The sequence below is a fragment of the Balaenoptera musculus genome, chromosome 10, assembly GCF_009873245.2.
Source record: "Balaenoptera musculus isolate JJ_BM4_2016_0621 chromosome 10, mBalMus1.pri.v3, whole genome shotgun sequence".
NCBI classification, from domain to species: domain Eukaryota; kingdom Metazoa; phylum Chordata; class Mammalia; order Artiodactyla; family Balaenopteridae; genus Balaenoptera; species Balaenoptera musculus.
Window position 1 is genome coordinate 22154976 of NC_045794.1, and position 26183 is coordinate 22181158.

Below are 26183 nucleotides of genomic sequence, written 5' to 3' on the forward strand. Positions count from 1 at the left end.
AAAAATGTGTACAGTACTATATAGTTAATTGTGATTGACAGATTTAGGAGCAGATGTGTTTGCTTCTGGTTAGTGAGACCAGAGAAAGCTGAATTCATGGAACAACGGCTTTAGATCTGGGTCTCAGAAACAGGGCAGTAGTTCAACAGCTTAGGAGTTTGGGCATTCCAAACAGAAACACCATAACTGAGAACACATGAGAGAGAGTTAAAGATGCGTAATGCAGTTGAACCAGAGCCTGAGCTATAAATGGGAGAACAGTGGATGAAAAGGCAGGCAAAAAAGAAGGGGCCCAATTGTGGGGCACCTTATATGCCAGGAAAATCAGAATTTTAGAGTTATAGACTGTACAATGTTATTGATAGGCTTTTGAGTAAGGAAATGAGTTCAAAGTGGAAAATTCTGTCTGGCAGCGCTGAACAGTCCATTTGGGCAGTATGAGCCAGGGTGAGCCTCAAAAACCAAGGTGTGGCTGTGGGAATATGTGGAAGGAAGTGAGACTGTGAAAGCAGATTCATTACTACGTGGTAACTAGTGCACCTGGAAGAGGAAAAAGGAGATGCTTAAAATGATGGAGAAATTCCCAGCCCAGTGGGGTATCTTTAATTGCAATACAGAAGACAAGTTGCCAGGTTAGAGGAAGGAGATGGAAAGGCATGGTGCACTGGTTTGCAGACATGGTAAAACTGGCTGCCAGGAAGTCATACCTTTTTAAATTTCAATCAACCATGGAAAATAAAGAACAAAAGCCTGGAGAGAGGTTGGAGCCCTGGCTGCATATTTGGCAATAATCTACATAAAGTGGTGTTAAAGAGAAGGGCAGAGGGAAGAGACAAGGAGTCTATGATAAAATCAGAACCTCTGATCCAGGGGTTGGGAGAAGGACTAGGGCCTTGTGATAGACCCAGAGAACGTGCAATCTGAGCTAGAAGAAAAGGTCAGCAGGAAGTTCATGATGAGATTTGAGACAAACATTTCAGCTTGGTGATGAAGGTTATTGTGATATTTTAAGGAATTTACAGGTTACAGGCTTTTTGATAACTGTGAAAAGCCAGAGAGAATTTTGACATTGAAGGGAAAGCTCAGAGGAGCAGAAATAGGGGTGAAGTGATGCACTTATTTTGCTGTTCATGTCTTTTGTTGTTATAATAGGGGGGACAGGATCATGTCTTAGAATGAGGCTCAGTCTACCGATAGATTTTTCCAAAGAACCCATGTTTCGGAGGTAGCGTGCTGACATAATAGTTATTACGATTGTGAAGAAAAAGGCTTCGAGGAAGCAGTGTAAAGGCAAGACCATGAGACACAGGAAGATCTTCAAAGGTACTATCTTTCTTCCTCTGTGGGACTCACCCTTCTATATAATAACTCTCTTCCGCAAATCCCCCAATTATTGCACAACATCTTTCTGGCGCCATGTCAATCTTGTGTTCCTTCATCTAATCTAGACATATAAAGAGAAGACTCTTCTTTTTGTGTCATTTCCTTCCAGCAAGTCCCTCCCCAGCACTGTGCAATCTGGTATCTGCCCTTACCTTCCTGGAAACTCCTCTCTAAAAACTCCAAAACCTCCTAAACGAGGAATTCAAAGGCTCTGCTTCAGTTCATGTTACTGCTTTGACACAGTTGACAATCAATTCTTCTGTTCCCAGGGGTATTTTCTCCCCTCGCTTCCATGTGCCACACGTGCCTGGTTGTCCTCACGCCATTTGGACTGGAAAGGTTTTGTGAGTGTGTGATCGCCTTTTCTCTTTCAACTTTTCAGTGCTGATGTTTTCCATGTGAACTCCCATCATCTCCTCCTCTCACTTGGAAGCCTTCCTCCACACTCCAGCTGTTTCTATGTCATACGGGCTGAGGATTCCCCAATACTGTCTCCTTCTCTGAGGCTCAGACCCACATGTTGACCTCTGTGCTGAGTGTATCCCACTGGGCTGTTCAGTACATACCTCAATTTCAGTACTTCCAAAGCCAAATTCAGTATATGCCTATGTAAAATTGTTTTTCTTCTTCTATTCTCAAACTCAACTGTTGGTACTGCCATCCACCCAGGCACCCACGCTCTCTCATATCCATTCCAAACCAAACCACTGAGATTTAAAAATTCTATCTCCCCAGTATTTCTTAACTTTGCCCTGTAATCGTGAATACTGCCACCACTACCTCTCCTGGATCAAGGTTTTGTTACCTCTCACGGACTCTGGCAATAACCTTCTACCTAGTTACTATGGTAATAACCTTCTACCTAGTTACTCTGCCTCCAATATTGTCCCCTGATGAACAACTTCCCATAGCTGCCACAGTGCTCGAAAATAAAAATTAGACCCTGCATCCTCTACTTAAAATTCTTTAATTGTTCGCCATCCTCTATAAGTCCATAGGATGAAGTCCAAGCTTTCTAATATAAAAGGCCACATATGATCTGGCCAATCTCTTTTGCTGGCATTGCCCTGCTCTGAAACTTATACTCCACAAACACTGAGCTGTTTACAGGAAATGAAGATTCTACTCATGCTGTTCACCCCTCCATGCCTTTCCTTCTGCTGGCCACTCTGCTTCTGCCCACTTGGATATGGCTCTCTCCCTTCCATCTTTTTTTTTTTTTTTTTTGGCTGTGCCATGTGGCATGCAGGATATTAGTTCCCCGACCATGGATCGAACCCGTGCCTCCTGAATTGGCAGCATGGAGTCTTAACCACTGGACTACCAGGCAAGTCCCTCCCTTCCATCTTTTACCATCAGCTCCATCACCATTTCTTCTAAGAAAACTTTCTTGACTCTTCCTCGGCTGCCCCCTACCACAACCCAACGAGATGTTAACAACCCGTAAACTTCTCCATCATTTCCCTTAATGCATTAGATAGCACTGATATTTATTGTGTCTGTATTCCACAACAGATTGTGGACACCCCAAAGGGCATGTCTAATTTGTGTTTGTTTCCTCGGAATAGAGATCATGATCACAGGTTAATATCTGGCATACTCCCACCTGTTGGAGGGATGTTGGAAAGGCTTGGAAGAACCATTCAGGGAAATGAGACAGTTGATAAAAGGTGAACCAAGGAAGGAAGGGGATTTATTGCGGGTCCAGTTTAAGTTATATAGAATAAACATCGTAGTGAGGCCCTTATGTTTGTTTCGTGACTTTTATCAAAAAGATTCTTCAGCTTGACATGGAAAAATAGATGGTGAGTATCACCAGGAGCTGGTGATTATTCAAGGATGGGGAAGGATCCTAGGGCGACTAAGCCAGCTACAGAGACGACTAAAGCCAGAAAGGGCTAAGGTCTATGAAGCAGAGGGTAGAGCCAAAGGAAATAATGAGGACAAAGAGAAGGTTGGGTGGGCCTGAGAGAGCTAACGATAGAAGAATAGGAGGACAGGGTGTGAGAGAGAGAGGGAGGGAGGGAGAGAGTGACAGAAACTGAGAGAAAGCACAATTCAGAATCAAAAACAAAGCGCTGCCAGTGAGTAGAATTTCAAGCTGCTGGGAAAATCATCTGTGGATTCATAACCTAGCAAAATAAAGTAAAAATCATTCTATTGTTTAATCAATATGTTACTGTGATTAAAAATCTGTTTGCCAGTTGGTGGAACCTTTTGGTATTTTGTAACACATACTATAGTCAGAGAATCATACAAATTGCAGAAATAATGACAAGTTAGCTTTGGGATGTAATTCTTCTGCTTTTTCTGGAAGCAGAGTATCCCAGTCCAACGCTGTTATATAATCTGAATTTTGTCCAGCTTTCATTTTGAAATAATTTTTCCCAAAGCATGGCAAACAAAAATCATTCTAGTCCCTCCTTTCTACTGGGCAGTTTCTTTCTCTATTATTTTAGTATCTTGAGAACACTTACCACAGATGAAGCAGGTTGTCTTTAGAATTTCTTCTTTTTTCTGTTTTTCACTTCTGAGATCCGCAAAAGTATCAATGATAACCCCAAAAATCAAGTTAAGAACGATGATGATGACAATGAAATAAAAAAGAAGGTCATACACCACTCGGGCAGCAAACAAGGGCTCCTGAAATAAAAAATTTTAAAACATTTAAAAAAACCCCATTGTGTATATATACATATACACACATTTTCGAGGCATGTTGATTTAGCATATTGTCTAGCAGAAAGTATATATTCAATCATTGTTTGCTAAATATGAATAGTATTCCAAGTTGGAAAAATAAGACCCACTTTCTATCTTCGTTTTCTTTAAGTGTTGTGAGGAAAACTTTCCAGTCTGTTCCCAGACCCCTTCCATTCCCTAGGACTTGCACTTTTCCTCTCCAAGGGAGGGACTTACTGTGTATTAAAAACCACTTTACGTGTCATTGTGCTAAATGCATTTTGGTGCAGTGGGCCCCTATCCCAGAAGCTGCACAAAAGGTAGACAAATACCAGTCCCAAAGGTCAGAGATTAGAGATTTGAGGACGATCTAATGATCCGTCCATTTCTGGAGTCGATTTTGTTCTTGGCCTTATAGAGTTAAGTACATTCAACTCAGGCTTATTTCTACTTGACAAACGGTATTAAAATACACATTAGAGATCAGATAGCCTAGATGTTTCATAGATGAGGAAACATGAGATGAACGGACAACGTGATCCGGCTGGCCTATTGGAGGACTGAGATTATTCAAGCTCCCAGGGTGGCACTTGAGACGTTGTAGCCAATGAGAAATTTTTCAGCCTTGCCATTGGAATATACGAAATCCTGTTAGAATTTGTTCAGATTTGATATTCCTCGTGGATAAATAATAGAGGCTGTTCCTATTCAGAGGCAAAGAGTAAATCTTCATGCCTGAGAAACCTGAGAGACAAAAGGCAGCCTGGTTTCTGTGATTTATGTAACAATCAACTCCTCCATAAAGACTATAGTCGCAATATACAGTTCAAAGGTGGGCAGAGTTCATGACCCTACTGACATACATAGATTTCTAGGACATCAGCTGTTTCTATGTAATCCCAGTATACAATGAATTGGTTTCAATGGCCACCGTGATACTGTTAAAGCAAACAACATAACATACAGTACCCTGAAAACAAAAACCATATTGTAAATGCTGCTAAGAAAGGTTAAAACAAGATCATGTGCTTCTTGAAAAACCATTTTTCTCCAGCTTTTACATCTTTTGAGGGTCTTCTCAGCACATCTCCCACGCCGCCGCCGTTCCTGAGGCCCTGGTTCAGGACAGTCACAATGCACATAAGGAGGGTGTCACACGTCCTTTCAATTCCATCTTCATACTCCTCAGCAGCTACAAAAACAAACAAGTCAAAAAGTACAGCAACCTCGTGCTTTTAAAGCACACTCTTATGTACTGTCAAAGATCTATTTCTTTATAACTGTGTCAGGACACAGTTTTTTGAAGGGATATAACACGTATTTTCTATGCAGCAGCCCGTGAAGCCCATGACTGACACAGACTCATAAAGCACGCATATAATATCCCCAAATCATTTTTTCTTCCATCGGTGGAAAATGACAGAATGAAAAGGACAGAATATAAGAAAGCTAATATTCATTGCGTGTTGTCGTGATGTGGGGAGATTTCAGTAAGACCTTCTGAAAAGACAGTCAACTCACCCAGGAAGCAAAAGTATTGTGGGGGGAAAGAGCTTGTACAAGGAAGCTAGGTGAAGCCAGCTTTAAATTCTACTCTGTTGCAGAACTGGGACTTGGGCAAGTTACTTAATCTCAACGTCCTCATCTGTAAAATGGGGAGGTCTGTTTAAGGATTAAACCCTTCAGAGGGTTATTTAAGGATTATATTTAAGGTATGTAAAACACTTTGTACAGAGATTGGCATACCCACAGTAAGTTAAGGGCTCACAAATTGGGGCAAATACTATTTCATTTCTTTAGTTAAGTGTCTAAGCTTTCTGAATGACCAGCATGGAGCTACAGATAAGAAGCACAATGCATTTATGTAAACAATTTATTTCATGTAAATAATTTATTTTATGTGAATGTGTTTATGTGAAAATATTTAGGGACAAACGGAGAGAGATAAAAAAATATAATGTGACAGAAAAATTCCTAGTCTTATTTTGTTTAAAGATAAAGTTACCAAATATGGTAGTAATCTCTCAGTCATTTAAAATAATAAAAAATTCACATGAAATTGGATACTAGAATCAGGATTTCCTAAATTAAGTTAGCAGAAATGTACTTTTCTTGTTACAAGATTAAAGAACCATAGTGGCACTGAATTTTGGAACGGTGTAGCCAGTCTGCATGTCATGGTGTGAATGTAAAAACCACCACCACCAAAGGAAAAAGAAAAAGAATCCTTCTATTGATAATTTTGTGTACCTGATCCACTACAAATAGCCTGTCTGGTACTTTGTCATGGAAAGGTTGATTTTCTTCTTGTAAGCTGAATTTAACATCACATGGACGAGGGATCTGGCATTTTCCCTTTATTCAGAGCTGCTTCTTTCTAAAACATGCTTCTCAAGAGGAGGGCGGAAGTCAGAGATGGGCAAGCATCAAATGCAGCATCAAAGATATCAGCAGAGTCTGTGCTGGACCACTTACCGTAGAGGTGAGCACCAAGGCACATTCTGACTTAGAAAGTAGAAGAAATAAAGCTGCTTTTGGAGACAGGAGAAACGAGGAAGAAGTAAAGCTTGCGGTGCCAGCAGTCAGAACAGCAGAAGAGGCAAGAAAGGCAGAGAAGACAGTGAGAAAGCTCAGTCTGCAAAGTGCTTGGTTAGGTCCCCGACACCTGGTGGTGGTGATGGCTAGGAAGAATGTGAAGAAAATCGTTAGAAATGTGTAAGAGAGTTAAAGGAATTTTTGAAGAGAAATATGGTTTTCCAGCAATGCAGTCACGTGCAGTATGTCTATATACCACTTTGCCACGGTTAGACTTTCAATCAATCTTTTCTATCTAGTGGCAGGATCTGCATTCATTTATTTAATCAGCAACTACCTGGTCCTGTGACACCAATGTTTACTAAAGACTTATTAAGTGCCAGATTAATCAGTTTATGGAAGCTACAGGAAAGTGCTCCCATCTCTCCCCAATAATTCAGAAGTGAGGTTGTTTGCTCTTTCATAAGAGGTGAGCTAGTAAAATCCACACACAATTCACATGATTAGCCATTGTGCAATAAAATAGATTGGCTGCAAATACATAAAACGAATTGGCTTTCTGTGTGACATGTAAACAGGGGGAGAGTGCCCAGGTCAGGGTCAATGCCAGCCATAGTCAAGTCCACTCACTCCATAACTAGTGCTTGGGCATGCCAGTTTTACACAGTAGCCTCTAGGAGCTTGGTTAATAACGTTTTACCTTTGTGAGACGGATCTACTCATAATATGTTAAGCCAAGTTCCCAGGCCTTCAGGCTGAGAGCCAGGCCCTGAGTCACGATGAATTCACCTAAATAAGTGCCATCTTGTGGAGACCTACCTACATAACCAGCTTTCCCCATTCCAAACCTGCTTCATTTCAATATATCAAGAGCCCTTGCGTTAGGTGCTAGAAATACAAGTGGGAAGATGAAAGTGCTGCAGCCCCCAGGAAACTTATAGTCCCCTAGGAAATGTGGGTAGCAGATGAACAAAGGCAGTGCAGTACCATGGGTACTGAGGAGGCAGGATGGATGAGCATCTCATGGGCTGGGGTGTCGGGGGCAGCATCCTAAAGGAGGGGGCACCTGGGTTGAATACTGAAAGAGGGCATGGTTGGCCAGTAAGATCAGCGAAGACATTCCAGGCACATAAAATGGGATGAGCGAAGGCAAACAGGCATGAAAAAACATCTGGAGTGTCTGGGGAACGGCAGGTGAATTGGGATGCCAGGGCCTCTGGGGTATGCAGATGAGTGCGGGAGCTGTAAGAAGAGAAGTAGGTAGGGGCCAGATTATGGAGAGAATCATACACCAAGCTGAAGAGATTAAACTTTATCCTGAAAGCTATGGGGAGTCACTGGAGAATTTTAAACAGAAGAAAGGTGATTTAGCATCTAGCTAGCAAAGCAGTATGAGATAAAACATGAACTTAAATAACAAGACAAATTAACACACGATAAAAGCCACAAGAGCGGTGCAAAGAGATCAGGATAGAGAGAGAACTTTTAATACTAATGATAATGAGTGGGGAGTCCCTCTAATTAATGCGGACTCTGAGTTTGCCTTGAATATTCAATGGACTAAGACAGCAGTAGATAGGCATTTCACATGGCACGGGCAGAGAGCCCCAGAGTTTAAAAAATTGCTTACATGATGAAGAGCCAATAATACCAGTATGCAGAGGGGTGTAAGATATGGCTGGAGATAAACTGGCAGCTCTCTGGAAAGCTCTAGGGAGTTTGGATTTTAGTTGGGAGGTAATGGAGCATTGTGGACGTCTTGAGTTGGGGGTAGGGAAGGACATATTCAAAGCAGTGATTTCTGACAAGTAGCCTAGTGGTGATATAGTGGGTAAATTGAGGAGGAGAGAATAACTGGAGGTAGAAAGACCACTTAGGAGGCAGTTGCAATAATTCAGGCATGATGTGCTATGCGCCTCAAACAGAGTAATGGCTGTGAGAATGGAAAGGATGAAAGATGGGGAGCTGGCGGGACTTGGTATGAAGGAGACGGCAACGTGAAGTATCAGACTGAAGCTTCCAGCCAGCGGTGACCTGGGAAAGGATGGTCTCACTAAACCACAGAAACAGACCATTTGGAAGGAAGAACTGGATGCCGGGGCTTTGATGAAGACAAGGAAAGAATCTCAGATGATTTTTACGTTTATCGGACAAGAAGACTTTTAAAAGGCTAGAGAGGAGAGAGCTGGGAGAGAACTGTGATCCAAAATTAAGGAAGACGATAATTTAAAGATGAAGAGAGTATCAAAAAAACATCAAAATTACAGAAGGGTCAAAGGCAATGAGAAACAAGAAGAGGTCACTGGATTTAACAATTAGGTCATCAGGAAAAGCATAGGAAGATGTCATCGGAAGATGGCAAATAGTTTAAGAGAAGACGGTTGATTCAGAAATTGAAGGAGAGAGTGTAGGTCAATTGCTTTATAGAAAAATTTAGTACTGAAAGGAAGGAGATTAATAGGATATTAGTTTGGGGGGATAAGAGAATGCAGAAGAAGGTTCAATTAGGACCCAAGAGTGTATATAAGAAGAAAGAGAACAGATGGTAGCAAGGAAAAGATTTCAGGTGCAAGAACAATGATCTAGCTAATGGTGGCAAAGGGGTAATGATGAAAACAGAGGTGGTTATAAAAGAGGTGAGAGGACACGTCCTTGTTGTTTACATGCATAAAGGAAGAATTAGTGGAAATAGACTTTAATGTGGAGACATTTTAAAAGAACTAAGTATATTCATGTAAAGAACTTAGAACATTGCTTGGCATATATTTAGGGTGTAATAAATTCCAAGTATCATAATTAGCATTATTATTGATGGATGGCTATCAAATATCATGCAAAGTTATAGTTTTAATATAACCAACAAATTCTACACTTAAACAATATGAGGTTAAATTATCCTCATTTTCAGTTTAGGAGTATTAGAAAGGATTTTTTTCTTAATTCATAATAGGGATGTTTCATATGAGAAAAGGAATAAAAATATATTCTATTGACTCTGAAATACTTCCCCCTGATTTGAGATGTTAGTCTATAAATTTTTCTGGACATGCATGAATAAAAGTATTTATTAATGCCATTTTTTTCTGCTTTAACAATTAAGTTATTCCTTTTTTAAATGGTTTCTTAGAAGCAATAGATTGTCATTGAGACATATTTGAAACTCTGAGTACAACTGAGAACCTCTTGTTTCTTGGCCTTAACCTTTAATCACAATCACCTCAATATGGAATTGCTGATTTTAAAAAACTTTAGGAAAAAAAAATTTAAAACACGGGGCACCCAGTAGGAAGCCAAAGGTAGAGTGACATAAAGACTGACCGGTTCTGCTATACATCAATCTTTTTTATTAAAGTAAAATACCAAACTATATTCAATTTGAGTAACTCATAAATGTCGGACATCTGTAAACCTCTTTTTTCCTGTACATTCAAATGATTTTTACTTAGAAAATAATTGCAAATAATTTTTTTGCCTCAAAAAAGCCTTACTTTTCTAGAAAATCAGTTTCGGGTTTTTTTTTTTAGGAGACCATTTTTGTCTAGGAAGTCAGGGAGGTCTGCAGCAAATGAAATAAAAGATTTCTGTTTTTTTGTTCACCGGCAGTCAGTTGCCAGTTGCCAGGAGAATCCGCTGCCTCTGGGAGGATGGCTCTACCCACACCTATGGCGCCTCCTCAGGAGCTGGCCGCTCAGCTTCCCACCCCCACGAGGCTTATTATCACGCTACTGCGTGTGTCTGGGCCTTTTGTAATGTGGACCTGCTGTCCACTAGGTAACAAACCAAGGCCTTCACAAATGCACGCTAGGGCTTGCAAATTCAAATTTCATCCTGGTCTTAGACACAGCAAAGTTATTTTTACATCTAAATGACACACGCTGCCCCACAAACACCAGGTTCTGGCTTTCGTTCTACTTTTGCAGTCAGACACACGTGGCCAAGATTTAAAGGTGGCAGGGGCTACAAGGTCAGATCTGCAGAGTTTTCAATCAAATGGATTTTATCACTTACCATGTCAAATGTAAGAAGGTCACAGAAGAAAGAGCAGATTAATACAGGCTTGCCTGTAGTTTTTAATACTGATTTACAAATGATGCCTAACCGTGAAAAGCTACTGCCACCACCTCTGGATCCCACCATAGTCTCTGTCACACCCCCAGTGCTGAAGTCCCTCCAGGATTATTTCCGCCTTACTCTGGGAGCTTTCCCTGCAAAATCATACCCACAGCTCCCAGTTCAGGTCGAGCCTAAAAAAAAACCCGCAGACTTTGCCCCTGGGGCAATACACCTGGAAGAACTGTCCCCTTTTGTCCACAGGGAAAAGGGAAGTTCTGTTCTTTGTGTAATGTATTAGGTGAAAATGACGGGTGATAGCAGTATTATGGGAAGTCTTTAATGCGTTTGCATTCGGAGGTATAACCCAATACCCAAACAGACTTTGTGACAGAACAGACTTTCTCAGCCTCAACACTGTAGACGTTTGGGGCTGGATAATTCTTGGTTGGGGGGGCGTTGTCCTCTGTATTGTGAGATGTTCAGATGCTAGTAAAACTCCTCCCAGAATTATGACAACCAAAAATGTCTCCAGACATTGCCAAATGTCCTCAGGGCAGGGGAAGAGGGGAGAGAATCAACTCCAGTTGATAAATACATAATAGAGAAGATTTACTTTTTTTTAAGAAATTGCCTTCAGAAGACAATATGCATAAAGAACATCTATCCAAGCATTCTATGGGGAAGGCAATATTAGGCAGAATTTTAACCATCTCTAAATTTTGGTTAGGAAAGAAATAATTTATAGAGATTAATCCTTTAATTAGGAGGCAATAAGATTTAGAAGGTTGGAGCACAGGCCTTGGAATCAGAGATCTAGATTGATTTACTAGCTGTGAACTTAATGTCTCTGTCCTTCAGTGTTTTTACCTATAATATGAGGATACTTAGTAGCATCTATCTATTCTTGGACATGCTTCAGGGTCTTCACTCATGCTGTTCTCTGTGCCCAGAAGAGCTCCTTCTTTCTCTTGGCCTTTCAGCCTCCAAGTCTCAGTTTAAATAATCTTCCCCAGAAGGGCCTCTCTGTTTATCTACAGCTAGGCTCTCTTGTGATTACCTATCATAGCACCATTTGCAGTACCGTATTTTGTAACTTTTTATGCTTCCCTCACTATTTTATAGTTTCATAATGTCCAGGATTATTTTTTTATTCAACACTGTCTTGAATATGGTAAGCTGGCCCATAGTAGAGGCTCAACAAATATTGCTGTATGAATGAATGAATGAATGAATACACAGTTTTTATAATTATTAATATCATCATCGTCATCATCATCATCACTGAGGATTTGTACTGATCTGACTTAACTAAATTCCTATTTCACAAAAACACTCACTTCATTCTGTTAAATGCTAAGATCAAAATGTCACAATGAGTAAGACTGTTATGAAACAATTACACTAGAATACCTGGTTGAGCATCTACAACAATGCCTGGGAAACTGTATAAAGCCTAAGCTTTGCAGACTTGCATAGAGTTGGGCGGCAACATCCTGGGATGTGTCCATACATGTATGACCTAGAGGAGCTCATTCTCGGACAGGGGGCTTCAGCAGCTCCCTCACTGTCCCTTCGGGCTCCTGGATGCCGAGGGCTGGCTGAGCGCTGCTGGCTCAGCTGCCGTGCTGGGCCCCTGGCTCAGCTGCCTTTAGAGACGCTGGCGGGAGGAACACTAGCTTTGTTCTTGGTTCACTGGCAAACCAATATTTTGCTCTTAAAATCAAACCACTGTTAACAGTGTACTTGGTTTTTAAAAAAAGGAAATAATTTTTAGAAGAGCAAGGCAGAAATAGGGTTACTCTACTTGGGACCATGTTGTTATAAAATGCTCATGCTAACAAGAAAGTAAATTTTTTAACATACTCTTTTTCATACTCTGTCACGGAGAAAGAATGTTGAATTAAAAAAGCGATAAGTACTTATAACAATAAGTTGATGTTCAAGGTGGCCGACAGATCCTAAGAGCTATTTAATTCTAGCCAGCTACTTAAACTATGTCTGAGTTTTTGAAATAGCTCTCTGTGATTTTTTTGCATTGTGGAAAATGGGAAGAAGAGTGAAACATCTGCAGATCTGAATTTGAGGTTATGACAAATTCTGCAAACCGCTGACAAGTGAGATTGATCTGCTCCCCCAGATAAGATACGTCATTAAAGGGATAGTGTGGGAAGGAGTCAGGATCAAGAGAAGCCAGTATGGGTTCAGACGAACCTCACATTGGGAATATTGGCAGACATTATGTATCTGGGCTTTGGCAAGGAGGCTTTGAGAAGGAGCCTCATGAGATGTTTTTTAAAAGAAGGAGGAACATGGGATAAATGGTAGTTTATTTAAGGCAGATTTCTTTGTGGGTGAATAATGCACAAAACTTGACTATGTTAATCTGAAAGCATGTGTCTGGTGGCCACACGCCAAAGGACTCTGTCCTTAGCACTGTCCCCATGCAGCATTTCTAGCACCTTTAATGAAAATCTTTTGAGGTTGGCAAAATTTTTTTTTCTGTTAAGAGCCAGATGGTAAATATTTTAGGCTTTGTGGGTCACATACAGTCTCCATTGCATCTTTTTCATTAAAGAAAAAAAAACTTAAAGAAAAGCTGCAACCATTCTTAGCCTGAGGGGAGTACAGAAACAGGTGACAGTTCCTGTTTCCCCACGGCCCAAGTTTGCCAACCCGTGTTCTAGAGCTTATCAAACTTGAGGATGACATGAGAGAGAATGAATATTCTGCTTAATAGAATCAGGATCCAAAAAGATACCATGAGCCTCATGGCACGTGAGCACTGGAAGGGACCTGAAACCTAGAGATCATCTGGTCAAGAAGCCCCTCCTCTATTCACAGGACTAACTGGGACAGCCTGGGATTATGGGTTGGCAGAAATATATAGACATAAATGCATGGTTTTATACCTGAAATCCCAAACTCCCAATTATGTGAGCACAGAATAGGCATTTATGGCTTGACAGCTGAACCAGTGAAGAATAGCGTTTTAGCCAAGAGTCAGTCAAATATGGGTCAAGAGTGTGGTGTGACTGCAAATTGCATGATCCTAAACATGATCACACCGCTCAACTTCTTGCCTTGGAGTGTTACATGAAGAGTCATTGCTGTAATATGTGAGGAAGCTGAAGAAATTGGAGGTATATAAGCCAGAGGATGCATGTAACGGGATTTTAGAAACTTCAGAGCACAGTAAAGCTACACGAGTAGAGAAGGAGCTGGTTTGTGGTTTATAGGCCTGAACTGGGTACCCAGGAGGTCAGGGGGGAAAGAAGTCTGAGTGGCAGCTGTTTACAGTGCCTGAGCTGCTGGGACGTGGAAATGGAACATATGCATGTGTTTAATTCTCCCTTTAGGTCATAGAGCATGAAACATTTAGTCAGTAGAAGAGACTGTCCATTTTTGTTGGACTTCAAGCAACAGTCCAACATCTTAAGGAAAAAGGCAACTTGGGGAAAAAAGGCTCTATCATTATGACCAAACAATGTGCTTCCAGATGGAAGTGGGGAAATCCATCCTTACGCTGTGCTTAACTCTTGCTTCCCTCACTTTCTCTGAGTCTGATTTTGCCCTTTGTAGACATAAAAGAGACTAAATCTATTCCTTTTTTATATACAGAACTCTTGAAATATCTAAATGCTCCCTAAATCTTTGCTGCTTCTGGAAACAGATCACTAATTCCTTCTACAGTTCATTACATTTCACACATGCCATTGTTTCCAAATTCCTGCCACATCCTTCGAGAACAGTTTAGAGTTTAAAAAATTCTTTTTATATGCATGGTTCCATTTGTTCCTTTGGAGGCAGGGAAAGTATCATATGCCCTATCTATCTATCTATCTATCTATCTATCTATCTATCTATCTATCTATCTATCTACCTACCTACCTACCTACCTATGTACCTAGATAGATCTCCCTCTCTCCCTCCCTCCCTCCCTTCCTTCCTTCCTTCCTCTCTTTCAGGACAAGCCATCTGAACAAAGTCCAGGAAATTTGCATAACATATGCAAGACATAGACCTAGAAAGTGGCAGGTCAGGGATTATAACCAAGCCTTTTGAGTTCTAAACCCATGCTTTTCCATTCTTTGTTAAAGGATGGATTCTTCTGTTAAAGGCAATATATTCTTAGTTAAAGGCTATACAGTGGAAAGGGTCTTGCTTAGTGTGGTATGGTTTTGCAATATGGTAATAGAATTTTTAGCAGCACGTACCACAGGGTAAATTTGATAAATTCTCATGATTAGAAATAACGTAAGGAACAGGGTGAGGATACAAAATGACGGATATGAGAATCCTTTCTCTAGCTTGAAACTTTTAGGTTCTTTTACCCTCCATTCTTCTATTTCAACTCACCATGAAATTTTTAGAGCAACTCTCTAACCTATAATAACTTTAATCAAATAAACATAACTTCAGAAGTATCGAGTTCATGCTGTCCTGGAGCCCTTTTTACAGACCTGTATTTGAAGCTGGTATTGTGGGTGAGCAGTTTTCCTTTTCACATGTTCCCAGGATTGAAGCGAAAGTCATAGCAGAAACTGCATTGCTACCTGAGAACACACAATGGAGACATGGTATAGAGACAAATATGCAAGTGACAAGAAATGAGCAGACAAATTACAAAGGCACATAAATAAAAGGTGCTATTACTCCAAATTAGCTGTGTTCCTAAAGTTTTTAGTTAAGTTAGTGTGGAACTCCGAACACAGTTTTGCCTACTGAATCAATTTTATAAATAGAGAATAGGTTCATGGGCCAACCCACTAAAAGCCTTTTCTATCTTTCTAAAGTGGCTGAGATAAACTACTAGTAATACTGCAGGCCCTAACCACCATGTGTAACAATGTTCCCATGGCCAAATGCATTCAGGGCTCTGGCTTGGAAATGCCAGAAACATGTTCCCCCAGTGTAGCTGGTATCCCTGAGCTCTCAGCCACTGGTGCCCATGGCTGAGGTAGAGCGAGCAGGAGGTGGCATCTCTTAATGGTAAATGTGGGTTCCCGGGAACAGGACATCAAACATCTCAGGGAAGCAAGAATCTTCTGCCAGATCCCTGTTCAGAATCTTTTCTTCCTTAGTTCCCAAGGATCCATCTTTACCCCCTATCTCCCTGGTCCCGATAGAAAAGAAAATAGTAACCTTCTTATCTGTGTAAAACAAGTTTCATATAACAAATTTTGTTGTTAGTAACAAATACAACATGAAGAGGTTCATTCCTCTCAAACCTGTTTTTCACACGGAGCCACCAAGGAAAGTCCAGAAGGTGGGGGGAGAAGATTAAGTTCATTTTTATATACTGAAGAAATATTCAAGTGCATTTCAGGGCAGCACCCACCAAGGTTAGCCTGATTGTTTGATGAGGTGAAGGCAGAAGTGGAGAAGGGTGGCTGGAGTTAGGACGTGTGATGAGGAGAGGGACCAGGCCTGGAGTTGCCACCAACACAAGCCCTGGAGCTGAGAGAGCTCGGGTCCACGAGGAAGGGAAGCCGCAGACTTTACCTCCCCGCACCCTGACTGGGGCAGCATGGCAGAAAGGATGGGTATGTCACGGGTGTGGAGTGAGCGTCAAGTGGTCAGAGAGGCAGGGTTCCTGAGTGTTCCCCAGGAGCCATTCCCTTCATTAATATTTACTGACTTCATGCTAGGCTCTGAGGAGTCGGAGTCAGGGCCTTGGAGAACCCACAATCAATTAGGGAATACAGACAGGTACAGACATAATTATAGTTGAATGGAGGGAGTGGGGTACACGTAAAGTGAGGCAGTGCGTTCAGAAAGGGAGAGGTGAATTCTAGAAAGGAAAAAACAAAGGTTTTTGGAGAAGGATCCATCTAGAGGAGACAGGATTTACACACAGGAAGATGAGGTAGAGGGTAAAGGGGACAATTCCAGGTACAATCCTATGACAAAAGGTACAGAGGCCAGCAAAGGCACAGACAAGGCAGAGCTTCTAGGCTAATGATTTTAAACCGAGCATCCCACAGCCAGCCCAGGGCCCAGCAAAGTTTTCAAACCCGTAAGACACAGAATCAGAACTGTGGTAGGAATGAATGACTTGCACAAGCAGAAGAGAGGCTGAGCCGGGGGGAAGCCACCTGGGAAGTTTCTGCCGTTTTCTGGGGAGAGGAAATGAGGGTAGAAACAGGAGGGCAGCACCGAGGATGGGGAAGAGGGGGCAGCGGGAGAGACACTGGCACCTCCGCTTGTCAACACTACCTTCCCGCCAACTCCTTGGGCTTGTCTAAGACATGGATTCCCCTGAACACCGTCAAGTGCAGGCTTCTGCATCTACGGAGTCAGGTTCCACTGGTGCCAGAGGTGGGATATGCATTGTCCTAAACTCCCAAGGCCATTTGCAAATCATTGGTCCTCTGCTCTCATATCCACCTGTGACGCTCCTGCCATTCAGCTCTGGAACCTCAACCTTCTCTCTTTGTTCACTGATTTCTTCACATTCACTGAAGAACTGTGTACTTCTACATTCCCAGTTTCACTTGCTCCCTAGATGTGTTATCTTTGATAATTTCACTCAACTTTGGGAGAAAATAGTTTTCAATAATTGAAAGAATAAACTTTATGCTACACATCCACGGACAGAATATATAGTATTAGAAATTAAATTTAAAATGTTATGAAAATATGAGCGCTTCTTCCAGGGCATGGTACCACATACACTCTCTATGAAACAAAAACTCTCAGTCTATGAAGAATCAAGAGTTTAACTTTGTTAGCTGTTCTTGTATGCCAGATTTTTAGAGTATTCACAAATGCTTTCTCTTGTTTAACAACTTTTTATATAAATATGTGTAAATATTTTTAGTGAAGATCTTGACATTTTAGTTTTCGTGCTTCCTATTTTGTAAAACACAGGAAAGAAGACTTTTTTTATATTTCTAAAGAAAATATATTCATAATATAATGACGCTAACTTACTTTTTTTTATTGGAGTATAGTTGCTTTACAATATTGTGTTAGTTTATACTGTACAGCAAAGTGAATCAGCTATACGTACACATATATCCCCTCTTTTTTGGATTTCCTTCTCATTTAGGTCACTGCAGAGTACGGGGTAGAGTTCCCTGTGCTATACAGTAGGTTCTCATTAGTTATCTATTTTATACATAGTATCAATAGTATATATATGTCAATCCCAATCTCCCAATTCATCCCCCACTCCCGTCCCCCTTGGTATCCATGTTTGTTCTAGACATCTGTGTCTCTATTTCTGCTTTGTAAATAAGATTATCTGTACCAATTTTTTCAGATTCCACATATATGCGTTAATATACAATATTTGTTTTTCTCTTTCTGACCTACTTCACTCTGTATGACAGTCTCTAGGTCCATCTATATCTCTACAAATGACCCAATTTCGTTCCTTTTTATGGCTGAGTAATATTCTATTGTATATATGTACCACATCTTCTTTATCCATTCCTCTGGACACTAACTTACTTTTTAAATAACACAATTAAAATTATTTACTACAAGATTCATAAAACAATAACGACTGTACACATTTGAATTCAGAAATTCTGATGCTTCAGTGTCAGACTCACTCTGTACTGAATAACTCAATGTGATCATGCCTAGTAAATAATTAAGACAAAGAATTTTGAGGACAGATAGTTTATGATTCACAGATAGTTTAGTACATGTGGGGTTTTGGGGGTATTTATATACATGAGCTTTCCCTCCAAATATTTACACCTATAAAACTCTAGACAAAGTAACATTTAAGGGAGAAAAAGAAAGGCTATAACAGAAAATATACCATGTGTCTATGAATAAAGACTACTACCTAGGTCTGAAATTCAGTCTCAAGTTTAATAACTTTCAGTCTATGTATATGATGTTTCTATTCTGTGCCTTGATCACTTAGACTAAATAATAGATCTAAATGCCACTTAATTATCCCATATTCTAAAAGCACCACTAATTAAATCTTGCTTTTAAATTTGATGGTTTGAAGAAAGAGAGAGTCATTTTGTGGTTTCCCTTCTCTGCAACCCATAGGCAGTGGAATCACCCAGAGAAACTATCAGCAAAATGCAGAACTGCAATGTCCATCCAGCAAAACAGGAGAGGAGGAAAGAGAGTAAGAACAAAATTTAACCAAAACAACAAAATGTAGGAAAGGGGGAAAGAAGAAACCATTAGGGAGCATAATAAATAAAAAATCCTAAGTAAGATGGAAAGAATCACCCCTCATACCACAAGAATCACAGTGAGTATAAATGGGTGATGTCTAACCAGTCAGACAATAAAAATAAATATCACACAGAAATTCTGACAGCCACATATTCACGGACAGAGCCCCTTCATGACAATATTTTGAGCATTTTTTCTATAGCAAATTTTCTGACTATCTGATGGTTTCCAAATCAAAGCATTTATACTTTTCAACTATTCAAGTATAATATAATGTACTGTGAGCAAACATGTATGAAATAATGGTTGTGAATGATGCTGGAAGTTCTTGGGGGAGACATCCCCCAAGAGAAAGAATCCCAAAGCTATTACCCTGCACTGAAATTGTCAACTGTCCCCGGGAGTACAGTCAACACTGTTGAAACTTCTGTATTGAGACTGAGCTCAGGTGACGTTTCTTGTATGAAGATTTTCCTATGCACACTGTCAGCTAACATACAGCGTAGGGGTATTTCACACTCGTGAGCTCTTAGTGAACAAGAAAATGTTTTCAAAGGAATGAAAGAAAACATTGCCTCCATCATCGTTCATCTGTGATCCTCTTAGCAAGAGATGTACCAGTCGGAGCCGCCATCAGAGCAAGCTCATTTAGTGGTAACAGCAATACCTGTAAGGGGAGTTCTGTTTTTCAGCCTATCCACCTCCATAGTGAAGTCATCCTTCAGAAAAAGGAATCCAATAATGGAAAACAGGTAGACAAGGATGAGGGCGAGGACTGCAGTTAGAATAATGGAGCGGCCATTCCGTGTGACACTTTTTATGACATTGAGCAGAGTCTCTTCTCTATATACTAAATCAAAAAGCTACAAAAACAAAGAGAACGAAAACAAGGAAAAAAATGCAATGAAGCAAAGGGTGAATAAATACAAAGGTAATCACAAATACAAATGCAGGCCATTTAAATTTATCTGTGAAAGAATAACAGTAAAAATAACACCTTAAAAATGAACCAAAATATGTATTTCTTCTCCAGTTTGAATGTGTTAATAAACTGTTTTTCAATAAAGATAACTCTAACACAATATATAATGTGCATCTGTTGGTTTCATAACCAACGTAATATCAATTTTTTAAGACATGGTAATAGCATAGCTTCACATTTGAATTTAGAAAAATTGTAATACGATATATAACCAACTTAGCTACTTATTCCTTATTTTTAGTCTTTCTGATATTCTGCAGTTGCTTCTAGAATATGTAAAATGGCTAACATGAGAATGCTGAATTAGGGAACTAAGTGATGAATAATTGAAGGATTCATTCAACGGATTGTTTAATCAAGGGATTAGAGGTGAAACGACATGAATTAAATTTTATGAGCCCACTAAAATAGCAAAGGTATGAAATTTAAAAATATTTGAGAAATGCAAAAATCTTTCTTACTAAACAGGTAGATTGAGGGCAAAACCTATTACTTTAGTATATACTTTTGGAAACAGAAGTATAAACAGAAATATAATTCACAAGTGTTAATTCACTTCCTCTATGGATAATGGGTTATTATCCATTTTGTGTTTAGTAGTAGAAAATCCATATGCACTAGTCAAGAACCTAGGTATGTGTTTGCTATCTGCAGTCAACTTTAAGAACAATTTTATTTATTGCTATATTTAAAGTTGAAATTATACATTCGCAACTACATGTTTCATTATTAAAAGTTGGTTAAAAGCAATATTAACATTTATTTTAACAAAGGCATAAGTATCAGTTTGGAAATGAATAGTACTTTTGATATTGGAATAACTGGGGTTTGTTTTCTGCTATCTATGGGGAGTGATTAAAATTTCTGAGCTGGTTGAAATGATTAATACCAGTGTCCCTCATCCCTTCAGAAACACCAGGGCCTTGTACTCTGTTTTTCAGAGTTTTAAGGCTTATACAGTTACTTTCCAATTTAACTATAGTCTTGCAAATAATTGCTGTAAATATATTAACTTGTTTGCTCACCTTAGGACACTGATATTTTTTGATGGTCAAACACAAAAACATATGTTTAACTATTTTGCTATCTGTTTATCTCCTGGAGGGAGATACAACCTTTAGAAACAAAGTCCTATTCTTCCCTAAAGACAAATTAAGTAATGCAAGTTCAGCTTCCAAATTACTGACCTGGCTTATTTAACTTATTTAAGCATTTAGTTGACAGAAAGGAGATTTTCCCTCAGCTGAACAGTGGCTTAAACAAAAGGTCTGGAAATGGTTCCAGATCATTTCTGGATAGTTTACGAAAGTTTATAGTTTTCAAAAGCCCATAGGATACTTGCTGAAAATGCATATTCCTGGGCCCTATTCCATACCCATGGAATCAGAATCTTGAGAATGCAAAGGTATTGATGTTGGACAGGTGAATGGTTCCTTCCGTTTATTTCTCAAAGGAAAATCTAGAGTGTGGTTTCTATTACTGGTAAAAGGATTGGCATTTGTGGACACAACTGGGAATGCAAATTCATATATTTTTTAAAACATAAAAATATTTTAAAAATACATTTAAATACCATTTTGACATTATGTCCATTAAAATTTTCTTCTAGTCCTCTAAACATGAAAATGGAATACATCCTTTTTATAACCAACCCAATGAAAACAAATTAGCATAAGTGTTGTATGATTTGAAAAAGATGAGAGAAAAATGCAACTGGAAATCAAGGTTAACATAAATTAAAAGTAACATTACTATTAATAACTCATACAATAATGCAAATACACCTTTATTTTGTCAAAAACCTTTCCTTAAATAACAAAGATTTACATATATCATTTCACATGTTTTTCATATTATTTCTTTAATGGGTCTTGATATTACTAGTCTCTCATATTACCCCTATCCATTTTATAGACAAGGAGGTTGAAGCACAAAAACATTATAATAAATATTACATATTACAGTCAGGGAAAAGTGCTGGGTATAATAGACCTTTACATATCATAGGCAGATTTTTAAAAATGCAATTTTTGTGGTGAATTAGAGCAAAGAAGGAATTCATTAGGATCCTTGGATCAGAAAAAAAAGTCTACTTTTGATGGCTGAATACTAATGTAACTTAACTGCCTGGAAGATAATTTTGTATCCTTATGTTGATAAGGGACAAATCCGCTCTTCACTGTGGCTCTTTCAAGTGTTTTAGGGTAAACAGAAAATTAGCTTCTTACTTAATCTTCCTACATGGGTGAGCTAGGTCACAGGCAAGCAGGAGGCAATGAATTTGCCCCTCATGACCCAAGCAAACCAGGTCAGCATAATGTTTTTAGATCTTCAGCTTGTTTTCAGGGATTATTTTATTGGGTAATGTTCTCCTCTGCATACCAACTGTGAGCTGAAGATATAAATAAATTGCTCCTCTGGCATCATGATGCTAACCTGGTAATGCTCTAAGTTTCAAAACATTACCATATACTTGTATTGACTCCTCTCCTGGTTTATGGCTAGAGAACATATATGTAGGAAGGAAAACTGATAACCAGCAAAAAAACAAAACCAAAACCAAAATGCAACTTTAGAAGAAATCTGAAAATCCACTTAATGAATAGATATATGTAAATAAGCTTAACAACAACGACATATTAAATCTAAAACTATAAGACTGCCCTTAAAACAACTCATCATCTTTTTGCTAAGTTGGCTTTCCCCCTCATTTTATTTAAATGCCATTCTAAAGATACACAAAATATTTGCTGCTATAAATAAATACAATGAATTCAGTACCAAGAAAGTATATCCCTTTTCTTGTTGAAGAATCTCTAAGGGAAATGTGACTTGGCTGAAACCCAAAGCAGCCTGCTATGCAAAGCCTGGGTCAAGAGGTGGGTCTCAGAGAGAAAATAAAGAATTGCACCACCTATGTCGTTGCTCAGAGAAAAAGACTAAAAATAATAATAATGCATGATTTTCCTAGGCAAGTCTAAAAATAACATAATTTGTCCTAAATGCCAGACCCTGCTTAAAAAATCAAAGGAAGAATCATAAGAAGCAGCAGCACTATGTATTTTTTTCAGCAGAGAGATGTACTCACCAGGAAGCTATAGAAGAATTCGTGGACAAAGAGGCCCAGCATGCAAACCAGGACATACGCTACGTGGTAGAGAAAGGCCATATCCAGGATGACCGCTCGGTACCCTCGGGTGAACGTGCCACGGTTTCCGACAAAACTCACCAGAAATACTATTTTATTACAAAGCTAAAGGGAGGAAAAGATTCGATTTTACTGTCTTATTTGTTCTGAAACTCACAAAAACAGCAGGTCATTGACAAAGCCTATTATTCACAAAGTCTGTGGTTTTCTTTTATGATTTCTCATTTTGTAATTTTTCAGCACTGCTTACAAATCTGCATGTAAACACCATACAGACAAACCCTGTATTCTTTGCAGTTCCAGGAAAAGAGAGGAAGCGTGATCAAGAGCCCCAGCTCTGCAATCAAGACAGACGTGAATTTAAATTCTAGTTTTCCCACTACTATTATCTGACCTGGGCCATGCAACTGTAGGCCTTGGTTGTTTCTTCTCAAAAACTGGAATAAAGGAATTCCCACCTCATAGAACTCTTCAAGGAATTAAATAATTCATAATGCATATGAAGCCCTTAGTACAATGACTCTTGAAATATTACTCATTATATTTTCCATATTAAAAGTAATAATGCAATGTTTTTATTATTATACTATAAATGAAACAGAAAAATATATTTTCAGAAAACATCCAGAGATTTGTCCTCGATTTTTTTATCCTGGACTTTCTCTACTGAATATTATTTTAAACAAGTAGGCCATTAAAAATTATTTTTGTATTTAATTTACTCTACATTCATAAAGAATATAAATATACTTCTCTACCTAGATTAAAATAAATATAATACTTGCATGTATCTTCTAAGTTCTATGTATGGTAATTATTCAGTAAACATTTTGGAGTGTTTATTTTGCTTGGTACCATGCAGAGCAGGGGTCCCCAACCCCCAGGCTGTGGACCGGTACCGGTCCGCGGCCTGTTAGGAACCGGGCCACAGAGCAGGAGGTGAGCGGCAGGCGAGTGAGCGAAGCTTCATCTGCTGGTCCCCATCACTCCCATTACCGCCTGAACCATCCCTCCCAACCCCGGTCGGTAGAAAAATCGTCTTCCACAAAACCGGTCCCTGGTGCCAAAAAGGTTGGGGACCACTGATGTAGAGTATTCAAATTAAAAATACATTTAAATACAGAAATTTAAGTTTAAATTTGAATACGGAAATTTAAATACAGAATATAGAAATTTATACTGAGGTTCTTTGGCAACGGTACCATGTTTGTTTCTATATGTCCAAGCCTGACTTTGGGAAGACAGCTTGCTCTTTGCAACATCATAGATTTTTTTCCATGTATATGAAAGAAACTGCCTTATGGAATGATTTTAAATAACATAAGAAGGAGCACAACACTTTGGGCAGAAGTAAAATTTGAGAGGTTGGAAAAACCTTTTCCTTCCACTTTCTGAAGTCCAAATCAATACAGATAAAATGAGAAATGGTTTATCATTGCACGTTGTGAAGATAACCAAACCAAATCAACAACATAGCAATTAAAAACTTCAAACCTTTCCTAAGTTTGCCCCATGTTAATTAAATAGCCTCTCAATAACAGATATTATCAATTTCATCATCTTGTCAACTTGAATAATGTTAAATAGAAAGTCTTACTTCACTATTTAGTGTTACATCATCATACCTTTACATTACTATTAAATATAGCTACAGTATTAATGGATGTCTTTATGTTTACTATCCAAGGGCAAGTTTAATTCATTCACCCATATCATCGATATGAAATAGAAATAAGTCCTATAAAAAATAAAATTAAAAATTAAAATTATGACTTTTCAGAAGGATGCATTATATGTTGAAGACAAATTGTTTAAATGTTGTGTCTTTAAATTGAGTCATAAAAAAATTATGCAGGAAAACTATAAGTCCTATATACTTATAGGAAAAGGGATACATTGAATTCAGGTTCTCAAGAGCAATATAGTTCAGTTCTCAAATAATGCAAAAGCAAGGACACACTTCTGCCTAAAAGGGCCTCTGCCATTCTTGCATGAAAAAGAAAGATTCGCCTTATCTGTTTCAGGTAATTTTTTGGAACCTTGACCTGAAGCTTCATATTGATGAATATGCTCCTCTTCTCTTGACGGAGCCAATGCTGGTGGTGGCGGCCACCTATTTCTGCACAGATCAGAAACAAGGAAACTGCTGTCTTCTAATTTTGAAGTATTCACACCATGAAGAAATAAGTGTAAGTATAAATAAATGATTTGGGTAGGAAAGAACTTGAACGCTGCTTTTTCCTGCCGCATGACCTTGAAATTTGCAAATTAGTTTTATTGAGCATTTTCCATGAAAGCTGGGAATATTTATGGAAATGAAGAAGTTACAAAAACATTCTCCCATTTCATGTCATGACTTACTTGACCTTGTCTAACCAGTCCTTCGCTTGTCAATACCATTACGTAGGCAATCATTGCTTCTGTGGTAAGCGTTCATGTGGGCAACAATAAACCGGGGGTGTGGGAACTGAGCAAGGTGGTTAAAAGGCCATCTTCTGAACTGGTGTTGGAAGGATCCTCGAGTCAGCACACAAATACCAATATAAATGATCACAACCGTCCCTTATATTTTTTTTCTTTCTCCATCTATTCTTCAAAGCTGCCCTTGATATATTTTTCATTGAGAATGGGATAAATTGTGTGAAGGTTGGGGGAAAAAGTGGCAGGTGGGGGAGGGAAACGGCAGCAATGTAAACTCTCTGTACAGCCTTTTAAAAGTGACACATCATCCAAATGATGGTCTTCTAAAACAGAAAAATGAATGTTCGTTTGTTAATCCATGTATACTAAAACAAATTCATTAATTTTAACTAGGTAAATTAATTATACAGTATAGTAATATTTTCATAGATACTTTATATTTCATTGATATGTCTTTGCAGGACTTTTTTTAAAACAGTGCAGCATAGTGGAAAGACACTGGCTTAGAAGTTGGGCCATCTGGGTTCCAGTCTTGGCTCTGCCACTAATTACTTAGGTAAATCCTCCTGGTCTCTATAGGATGTATACACTCGTTTCTAAAATGAAATGACTAGAAGGGAATAAGCCTTAAGGTGCCTCACAGCTCTAGAATTCTATGTGGTGTCCCTTAAAGTTTGCTATTTTATGTGATCACAGAAATTTATAGCTGCCTTTATATAATCCTTTTTGTCTTATTTGGTTCTATGTCCCTGATCAATAATCTTACATTGTTCCTATTTATTTTCCAACAATAATTATAGCAAAAAAAGATTGTCTACTATTTATTAA

The 26183-nt window shown here is 38.9% G+C and overlaps 1 protein-coding gene across 3 annotated transcripts in view; it reads right to left on the reverse strand.

Annotated features, from left to right (window-relative positions):
- Positions 1-26183, reverse strand: part of ITPR2 (inositol 1,4,5-trisphosphate receptor type 2) — a 524960-nt gene that overhangs the window by 62824 nt on the left and 435953 nt on the right. For all 3 annotated transcript variants that reach the window (XM_036864824.1, XM_036864825.1, XM_036864826.1), the window contains exons 50-54: positions 22875-23039; positions 19472-19667; positions 15114-15206; positions 5127-5257; positions 3861-4026 (exon numbers count right to left, since the gene is read on the reverse strand). In XM_036864824.1, coding sequence (XP_036720719.1) covers positions 3861-4026; positions 5127-5257; positions 15114-15206; positions 19472-19667; positions 22875-23039 — 751 coding nt within the window. The remainder of the gene's footprint in view (positions 1-3860; positions 4027-5126; positions 5258-15113; positions 15207-19471; positions 19668-22874; positions 23040-26183) is intronic.